Source organism: Herpailurus yagouaroundi, unplaced genomic scaffold (genome assembly GCF_014898765.1).
Source record: "Herpailurus yagouaroundi ecotype Mexico unplaced genomic scaffold, PumYag 77, whole genome shotgun sequence".
Taxonomy (NCBI): Eukaryota; Metazoa; Chordata; class Mammalia; order Carnivora; family Felidae; genus Herpailurus; species Herpailurus yagouaroundi.
The window spans coordinates 34,083,143-34,093,100 of NW_024412388.1; the positions used below are offsets into that span (position 1 = coordinate 34,083,143).

The 9,958-nt window shown below is 49.5% G+C and overlaps 1 protein-coding gene across 1 annotated transcript in view; it reads left to right on the forward strand.

Moving 5' to 3' along the window:
- Window positions 1-6,180: 6,180 nt before the first annotated feature.
- Window positions 6,181-9,958, forward strand: part of MPL (MPL proto-oncogene, thrombopoietin receptor) — a 14,684-nt gene continuing 10,906 nt past the window's right edge. The window contains exons 1-6 of the mRNA XM_040469903.1: window positions 6,181-6,311; window positions 6,461-6,593; window positions 6,900-7,078; window positions 7,627-7,925; window positions 8,319-8,481; window positions 8,736-8,862. Of these exons, the coding sequence (XP_040325837.1) occupies window positions 6,233-6,311; window positions 6,461-6,593; window positions 6,900-7,078; window positions 7,627-7,925; window positions 8,319-8,481; window positions 8,736-8,862 (980 nt within the window). The 5' untranslated portion in view covers window positions 6,181-6,232. The remainder of the gene's footprint in view (window positions 6,312-6,460; window positions 6,594-6,899; window positions 7,079-7,626; window positions 7,926-8,318; window positions 8,482-8,735; window positions 8,863-9,958) is intronic.

Below are 9,958 nucleotides of genomic sequence, written 5' to 3' on the forward strand. Positions count from 1 at the left end.
AATGCACAGGAGGAAGAATCAGGGGAAGGGGTTGACTATGGCAGGGAGGGGAAGGGAAGAATCTAGCATTACTGCCAAGCTTCTGTATAGATGACTGGGTTGATGGAGTTACCAGTCACTAAAAAAAACCAGCAGCTAATGCTTACATGGTACTTACCTGCCAGGGGCTGTTCCGGGCACTTTGTACATATGAATTCCTTCAATCTTGAACAACCCTCTTAGGTAGGCACCACTATTATCATCCCCATTTTACAGGAGAGAAAACAAGCTTGGAGACAGTAAGTAACTTAACCAAAGTCTGACAGCTAGGAAATAGCAGAGCTAGATTCAAACCTAGCTATTCTGATTTCAGGGTCTCTCTCTTAAGACGTAATGCTACGCTGCTTCTCTAGCACAGTGGAAAGGGGCCAGACTGGGGTAGAATACAACTTCGAAATTCAACACAGATGCATTGATCGTATGCGGCATGCCCCGGGTCCCGGGTCCACATTTCCACTGTGGCCTCCTAGCAGCCAGAGCCCCGCTACAGACAAGGCGGCAATCTGCGGGACAGAGCACCCAGATTCTCAGCCTCGGCTGCCCACACCTGTTCTGGCTTCAGTCCTCACTGTTTCCTTCAGTGGTTGTATTCCTGCAGGGGACGGCCTGGGTTGGGCAGGGGGTGGAGCAAGAGACCAGCCCAGCAGCACAAACTTGTTTCCAGAGAAATAGTGGGAAAGGGAAGAGAAAAGGCACACCTCTCCAAGCCTCAGCAGGCAGGCGGCTGGGGAAGGCCTCCCTGAGCACGTTATCCAAGAGGCCCCACTGCAGCCCATCCAGGCCACAAAAACGGAACTCCCGCCAGTCAGCCCTGAGTCATTCCTCCTTGGCCCCCCAAGGAAGGGGTGATTTCCTGCCTCGCCCTCCAGCCAGCTCAGGCTCCTCCACCGGCTGTGGGTCCTCTTATCTCACCCAGGCCCTCTCCCAGGGCAGAGCCAGCCATCTAGGGGGCTGGCTGCAGGGGCTGGTCTGCCTGTTCCCACAGCAAGAAACGTGGACTCAGGGGTCAAAGAGAGCCCGGCAGGTCAGGAGCCAGGATGTCTCATGGAGGATGGAGGACAGAGGGCTGACCTGACCAGGTCCCCTGCAGCCCTCTCATTTGGGATCACTGCTGGACAAATACCGGTCCTTTTCCATTTACCTGAAGTAAGCCTCTCTTGATGCCTGTTTTGAACTCAGTCTCCTGCTGCGGGAGAGACTCACACCAGGCCCTGTGCCGGGCACATACTATTAAATAAATGAATGAGACAGAAGAAACAGTGGTCCTAATGAGAAGTGCCTCTGTAGTCTCTAAAAGAACAGGCTTTGGAATCAAACAGATCTGAATTCATATCTCAGCTCTGCCCCTTAAGAGTGACTTTGGACAACTCATTTAACCCATCTCGGCTTGCATTTTAGCTTCTGGAGAGTAAGGACAAGGGCCTGATAGAGTCATGGTGTGAAGAAATGAGACCGTGCAATAGCATGGTGCTGACAAATAGCTAGTGTTGATTAATACTAGGTGTTGATTCATGCTAAGATAGGGGGTGAGGGAGGAAGAGGCAGGTTCACTCCCAGCCAGCTTTTCCCCGGGAGGAGTGAGTTAGGAGGACAGTTCCCCTTTGGCAGGGTTCTCAGCTCATCTGGCTCAGATGGAGGCCCAGCACAGATGTTCACATATAAAAGAAGCCCGACAGAGGCACAAAACTCTGGAGAGAGCCAGAGGAAGGAAAGATTGTTCATAGGCCACCCAAATGTCCTCAAGGCAGCCCTTTGGGACCACCTTTTCCATTTATATCCAGTTAGAACAGCTCAGTCACCATTCCACATCCTCAGGAAGTCCACACCCTCCTGTTTTTACTAGGACCCCTCCCATGGTTCACATCCTCAGGATCACCTCTCAACCTGAATTCTGCGGCTGCTGTCCTATCTCTCCACTCCACGGGTGTCATTTTCTCCCTTTGTTCCTAAAACACCATGAATTAAGGTTGTGTGTAGAGGACACTTTTGTTGAATGTTTTGAGGGCATTCTAGGGATTCTGAGCGTTCGCAGAGTAGGGAATAAACTTCAGACTGAGTGTTAGTCATCACTGTTCTGGAACTTTCCTCCGACAGTCCTTCGACTGAAAATCTCACTGGTGAGGCTCTCTTCTCCTCAGGTTGCCGTCCTTCACTTCCTAGCACTCTTCCTTTTTCTCTGGAGTTACCGCAGTATGCTCCAAAATTCCCACCAATTTCATATTCAGCAAATTTAGCTCTCTCACTCCCTCTTATCAAGGCCATGCCCAAAGGCTCACTCAGTTGTTTATCATCACAAAAGAGCTGCAAGGCCTCTGGAAGGAATATGAATTTGCCTTTCTCTTTTTTAATTAGCCTTTCTCCTCTGTTACATATAGTTGGGGGATAAGAAAAGACTCCCAAGGAGTCATGACTTACGGTCAGTTCTTGAATCACAAAGAAAGTTCCAACAGGCTGAGAGATTGGAGGGTCCTTGTGTCTGGGGGAGCAAGGGACCAAAGCCCTGTGGTGGAAAGGTGATTGGGTTTGGAAAATAGTGAAGGGAGCATTGTGGGGAAGAGATTCCAGGAAGGGGAAGATAAAAGGTACAAGGGCCTTTTATGTTCCAGCATCGAGAGAAGAGTCTTGATCCAAAGGACCCTGTGGAGCCATGAAAGGATTTTAAGCAGGGAAAGAATAAAAGCAAATTTGAGGTTCAGAAAAGGCACTGAATAAGGAGATTGGACCATTCATCAACTATCAGGATAGCAAATTTAAAACAACATCGACAAAAGTGTGGAGAAAATGCTCTGACAGTAGACAGTGCTCTGACCCACTGCTAGAACAACTGAACAAGTAGAACAATCATTTTGGAGAGAAGCTTGGTGATGCTGGGAAAGTGATGGAGCGATGGAGAATCCAGGGGCCCAGAGCTACCTATCCCAGACTGTCTCACTGGTGCTGGAAATCTTGGAAAAGGGGGATACAGGTATGGGATCATGAGAGCTATTTCTGTTCCCAGCTCACTATTCAGCGACATCATGTTAGCAGCTTGAAATTGGCCACGGCGGAATATTTGCACCAAAAAAGCTGTAAATGCTACCAAACAGGGCTCCTTCCTGCCCCCAGAGAGTGGTTTAACAGCACCCTGCCACGTGAGCCCAGCCTCATCCAGCAACCCCTTAAATTCTCTGAGCAATGGCTACACAGAGATCAAATCCAGGCTTTTGTAAGCCAGGGTTTTGGCTTTATATCCCAACAGAAAAGCCTAGGCCTGCTGACCGGGGCCGGACCTTGAGGAGCCTGCTGGAACCCTTTAGCCAAAGAACAGGCAAACCTAAGCAGTCTCCTTTCACCCAGGACTCTTCTAGTTCCTGCTCGATATTCTAAAGAAGCAAAGGACTGGGGAAGGCACCGGTGATGCCTAATACTGAGTCTGAAGTTTACTCCCTACTCTGTGAATGCTCAGCTGTGTGGAAACAGAGAAAAATGGACATGCGACAGGGACAGGTAGCTGGACCTCCTTTCATGCAGGAGTGCAAAGCCCCCATCTCGATCCTCAGATAAAGCCCCTTGTCTTGTGGGTTCTACATCCTTAACCACTATTATACTGCCTCACTGTAGAGGTCACAGACACAGTAAGGCTTGGATGCTGGAGTGAAGGAAGAATGAAGATTTGAGGACAACTCTCAGGTTCCAGGCTTAGATGCCAGGAGCCTAGGGTGAGATGCAGAACATAGGAAGGGAAAATCCAAAAGGGTGTATGGGAGTTAGAGATATTTGCATTTGGGATTTGGTGAGTTTACGTGAAGTGCCTATGGTACAACAAACAGAGGCATCCAATAAGTAACTGAGAATTCAAAGTTCAAGAGAGTGGTACAGTCTTGGGAGTAATTGGTCTGTAGATGGAATCGAAGCCATGAGATCACTCAAGGAAATAAAGGACAAAGCAAGGACACCTGGGAAACAACAACATTTAAGAGAAAGAGTAAAGAAAGGAAGAAACTGGGAGAGAATGTTCCAGGGGTAGGAGGAAACCAGGAGAATGTGGTACATTGTAGAAGGCAAGGAAAGAGGAGAATATCAAATGTTGCAGAAAGGTTGAGTGTGATAAGGATTGAGAGGAGAGACACAATGAGGTTATTGTGGCTGGTTGAGAGTGAAGACAGTGGTAGGAGATAAGATTTAAGTAAGCTTGCCCACGTCAAGCAGGACCTTGTATGCTGCTAGAAGGTGTTTGGATGTTATCCTAAGCACAGTTGGAAATCATCAGAGGGTTTAAGCAGGGGAATGAAGAAGTTTGAATTGCATTTTAAACATCTCTCTCTGTCATGTGGAGGACTGGAGGACAGACGGCCCCCAGGTAAGAGGGAAGGCGGTAGGAAGTTACTGCAGTAGTCCAGGCTTGGACTAGCATGGTGGGAAGTGGTAACTAGTGTTCAGATTCACGGTACGTTTTGAAAGAATATTGAATAGGACTTACTAGTGAACTGAATGTAGGGTAAGAGAAAGATAGGAATCAAGGAGTATTGGGGTTTTTGGTCAATTGAGTAGACGGTGGTGCCATTTACAGAGGTGGGTAAGACTAGAGGAAAAAGAAACAAAATCACAGGCTTAGGGGTGGGAACCAGAATCAAGAGTTTTATTTTGGCCAACTTAAGTATAAGATGCCCATTAGACACACAAGTAGAGATGCCACGTAGGTAGTTGGCAATCCAACCTGGAGCCCAGAGGAAGTCACAGCTGGAAATACTAGTTTTGAAGTCATCGGCAATATACATAGCATCAAAGCATTGGGACCCTGTGAACATGAAAGATGTGTTTCCCCTCTCACTTGACCTAGAGGTTGGGTGGCCCTTGACTGGGGGCTGGGGAGGCATCCGAAGTCATCCCCATTGGACAGAGGAAGCTGGTCCTTGTAACCTGAGAGCTGGACAGGAACCAGAACAAACCTGGCCTCAGGGACTTCTTGCAGAGAAACAGTGCCAGAGAAACTAAGCCCTCACAGGAGGGCTAAAGGATTTCCATTTACTCCCTCCAACCCCCCACCCTGCCCCTCCCATCTCTCTATAAGTAACATTAATTCAGGAGGAGGAGAGAAAGGTGATATTGAGGCCACTTAGCCTGCAGAGCCAGCAATGGTAGCCCCAGAGGGGCTAAATATGGGAGTTAATGTGACCTGCACTCCCCTCTACCCCTGCAAGAGTCGAAGCTCCTGAGAGGTGGCATAAAAGCCACCCATAGTTAGAGCAGTCCCTGCCTGGGCTTTGGACAAGGGATCATACCTACTCTCTTGCTACTGATGTGAAGAAGATAATCACAAGCTGAGCCACTGATACCAGTGCTTCTCAAACTTAAATGTGTATTTGAATCATCTGGGGATTTTGGTAAAGTGCAGACTCTGTTTTAGTAGGTCCAGGGTGCAGCCTAAGATCCCACATATCTAACAAGCCCCCAGGTAATGCTGTTGCTGCTGGTCTACAGACCATACTTTGAGTAGCAAAGGACTAGAGGCAGCAGTGGAGACTACACACAATGGAGGGTGCCCATCCAGTTTCAGGGAGAATGTGTGCACAAAGTTACAGAACCCATTAAAGTGGAAATAGCCACCATTTTGTTATGGTTGTGAGGCAGTCATTTCCCGGTGGATTTACACCTTCCAGTAGCGTGGTGTGGTCGTTAAGCACTTGGATGCTGAAGCTTGACCTCCTGAGCTCTACCTCTCAGTAGGTCTGTGATCTTGGGCAAATCTTTTAACTTCCCTGCATCTCAGTTTCCTCATCTCTATAATGGAAATAAGACTATTGTGAGGATGAGCTGAGTCAATAGATATAAAGTCCTTAGCACATAACAGCATAGTAAGTGCTCCGTAAATGTTGCTATTCTTGTTGATAATACGCCCTTCTATAACAGTTGACATAGAAACACACAGAGGCTTAGTCTCCTCCTGGTACACAGTCAAAAATGTAACCCCCATCTCCCTCCCAAAAGGCCTGTATCTTCTCTTTCAAATTCCTCCTACCCTCCTGCCCACTCCCACTCTCCCTCCCCTGGCCCTTTGCCCCAGTGTGGTCTGGATGGGCCCCACAGGGGCAGGGACAGGGACAGGACGTGGGGCTGTATCTGACAGGAACCTGAGGGGCTGGCCCGGGAGGGGATTGGGGCCCGGCTTCCTGAGAGGAGGATGGGCTAAGGCAGGCACACAGTGCCGGAGAAGATGCCCTCCTGGGCCCTCCTGGTGGTCACCTCCTGCCTCCTCCTGGCCCCCCAAAACCTGGCACAAGTCAGCAGCCAAGGTGAGGTGTGTGGAGGGTGGAGACCACTTGTACCCAGGAAGAGGGAGCCCTGGGAGGGGTGCAAGGTAGGAGGCTCCCACTAGTCCCCTACCCTTGCCCATAAACATGCCTGGGAGGACCCAGGGCCCAACTCACCAGCTGTTCCTCAGATACCTCCTTGCTGGCCTCGGATTCAGAGCCCCTGAAATGTTTCTCTCAAACCTTTGAGGACCTCACTTGCTTCTGGGATGAGGAAGAAGCAGCACCCAATGGAACATACCAGCTGCTGTATGCTTATCCAGGGTATGTGCTGGGCTGTGCCACACTCCCCTGTATCTGTCCTGTACTTACCTCAGCTGAGCCCAGCCCCTGTACCTTCCCTGCCTTTGGCCCTATAAGGGGACATGCCCTCAGTAGCTACTTAAAGAACAGATGTGCTTTGGATATCACCAGTTCAGCCCCTGCATAACCCCCAATCCCACTTATCCCAGGCACTGAGAACAAAAATGACAGTAATGGAAATAGAAGTTGGGCTTGGGCCCAGACTTGGGTCCTCAGAGCCTGTCATGGTGGCAATGTAGGTAGAACAGACTTCTCCTACTCCCACAGGGAGAAGCCCCGTGTCTGCCCTCTTAGTTTTGAGAACGTGCTGCCCTTTGGAACTCGATATGTGTGCCAGTTTCCAGCCCAGGATGAAGTTCGCCTCTTCTTTCCACTGCACCTCTGGGTGAAGAACATGTTTCTGAACCAGACTGTGACCCAGCGGGTGCTCTTTGTGGATAGTGTGGGTAAGGGCCATCCTCCTGTCACCCTGGCCCCTCTATTTGATGCCCTCATCCAGCTCCTAGGATCAGACTGGTCTGTGCTCTCTTGGGGCAACATGGATGCCCTTCATTACCAGATGCTAGAGGCACCTCAAGATCCCCTTATCATTCTTTCCAGACTTGGCATCCAAAACTAGACTTCATTTCACACCAGAGACAACCTGTGCCCCACCCCCCATCATTAACCTATTCATCTACTCATTCAACAGTTACAGACTACCTACTATGTGCCAGGCACTGTGCTAGGTGACAAGGATACAGAAATGAAGAGATCCCTGCTCTTGAGGAGCACTGAGTCTAACAAACCTGAAAAGAGGCCACTGTTCTAGTGATGAAAGGAGAAAGGATAAGGAGTTTCCTTGCCCTGGCTTCCAGGAGAGCAATGGTCTGTGATCCTCTAGAACCCAGGGGCTGCCTGCAATCCAGCTTGTAGCTCCTCCCTCTACAGTCCATGGGTTGAACCATAGACTGTGGCACTCAGAGAGTTCTGATGTACCCTGTCTTGCCCTCAGGCCTGCCAGCTCCCCCAAATATCATTAAGGCTGTGGGCGGGAGCCAACCAGGGGAACTTCAGATCAGCTGGGAGACCCCAGCTCCCGAAATCAGTGCTTTCCTGAGGCACGAACTCCGCTATGGCCCCAAGGATCCCAGGAATTCCAGTGCTCTCACAGTCATGCAGCTGCTGCCCACAGAAACCTGCTGTCCAGCTCTGCAGAGACTAAACCCAGCCCCAGCTCTGCACCAGCCTCCGTGTGCTCAGCCCATGATGCCCCAACAGGATCGACCAGAGCAGACCTCCCCAACTAGAGAAGTATCCTGGCCTTCTTCTGCCCTACCTCCTATCTCCTACCCCTAATTTTGCCCCAAGAAAGGACAGGCTGTACTTCAGGGATTCCAGATTGGGTTGGTCTTTGGGGAGTTAGTATGGGCGTGGGAACCATGTCTATTTAGGAATCTCCCACTTTGGGTCATTCATACCAACAAAATTGAGTGTTTCAGGCCTTTGAGGTCATGGGGCTTTCCCTAAAAGTTCTGAACACCACTTGAAACCCACCTACCTGGCCCCTAGTCTGTGTGCATATCTATCCAGTGGGGAACTGGGCATCTCTCCACAGGTACACTGTGGGGCTTCAAATGTAAGAGATGGAGGCTGTCTCGGTTGAGAGGCAGACCTAGATTCTGAGGCTGGGATTCTTCTCCCAAGGCTTCATCTCTAACAGTGATGAGTGGAAGCTGCCTCATCTCAGGGCTCCAGCCTGGTAAATCCTACAAGCTCCAGCTGCGCAGCCAACCTGATGGGGTCTCCCTCCATGGCTCCTGGGGATCCTGGTCCCTCCCCGCAACTGTGGACCTGCCTGGAGATGCAGGTGAGTCAACAAAAGAATGGGAAGATGGGGAGGAGATGGAAAAGATCTCTAGAGAGGCCTGGACTGGAAATGGAAGCTCTGAGAGCCATGGTCCTTCCTGATGACCTCAAACTTGCCACTGGACAGAGTGTACTGTATTCAAGGAGAGAACAATGAATGAAAGTAAATATTCCAAGTTATGTGTGAAGATGATCTGGATGCTCTGTAGAGCGGGAATGTGTTGGCCCTGATGGGACTTCCTTCTGTTAACTTAGTGGAGATTGGACTGCAGTGCTTTACCTTCAACCTGAAGAATGTTACCTGTCAGTGGCAGCAACAGAACCACACTAGCTCCCAAGGCTTCTTCTACCACAGCAGGGCGCGGTGCTGTCCCGGAAACAGGTGAGAGCTGAACTGCTGATTGAGCTTGAGGTAGTGAGAGAGAGACAATCACACAGGGAGAGATTGTCCGTGGTTCTCTTCACTCCCCTCCTGTATCCCAAAGCCAACTGGCCTCCACGCCCTAATCCTCGGATAGACACTTTACCTTCTTAATCTCCCTCCATCCCCACTGGAATGCCTTGGTTTCGTTCAGATTTAATCATGTCACCTGGACCACTGCAACTGCCTATTTTCTCATTCACCTGCAATTTACCCCTCATGCTGCTGACAGAGTGACCTTTGTTAAACTCAAACTTTGAATGGTCTCCCCTACTCAAATAGGTACTGCAGCCCTCCATTATCTATCAAATCCAATCAAAACCTCGCCTTCAAGAATTACCACCAGGCACCTCACTGATCTGTCACTACTCCCATATCCAATCTAAAACTATGTCTTATTGATTTTACCTATTAAATATCTCTAGAATCTGCCTGCTTTTCATCACTGCCATTCCCCTAGCTCACTTGGGCTACCAGGAAGACTTATTAACTGGGCACCTCTTGAATCCTCCAAATCATTCTCCACATAGGAACTGCAGTGATTTTTTTTTTTTTTTTTTAGAGAGAGAGCTGGAACAAGTGAGCAGGGAAGGGGGGCAGAGGGAGAGAGAGAATCTTAAACGGGCTCCTGAGCTAAAATCAAGAGTTGATCAGACATTCAACTAACTGAGCCACTCAGATGCCCCTGGAGTGATCTTTTATTTATTTTTTTTTTAATTTTTTTTCAATGTTTATTTATTTTTTTGGGGACAGAGAGAGACAGAGCATGAACGGGGGAGGGGCAGAGAGAGAGGGAGACACAGAATCAGAAACAGGCTCCAGGCTCAGAGCCATCAGCCCAGAGCCTGACGCGGGGCTCGAACTCACGGACCACGAGATCGTGACCTGGCTGAAGTCGGATGCTTAACCGACTGCGCCACCCAGGTGCCCCTGGAGTGATCTTTTAAAGTGCAAACATGAATATAACACTCTTGGCTTTAAAGTCTTCAATAGCTTCCCACTAATCTTGGGGAAGGAAGGAAGGAAGGAAGGAAGGAAGGAAGGAAGGAAGGAAGGA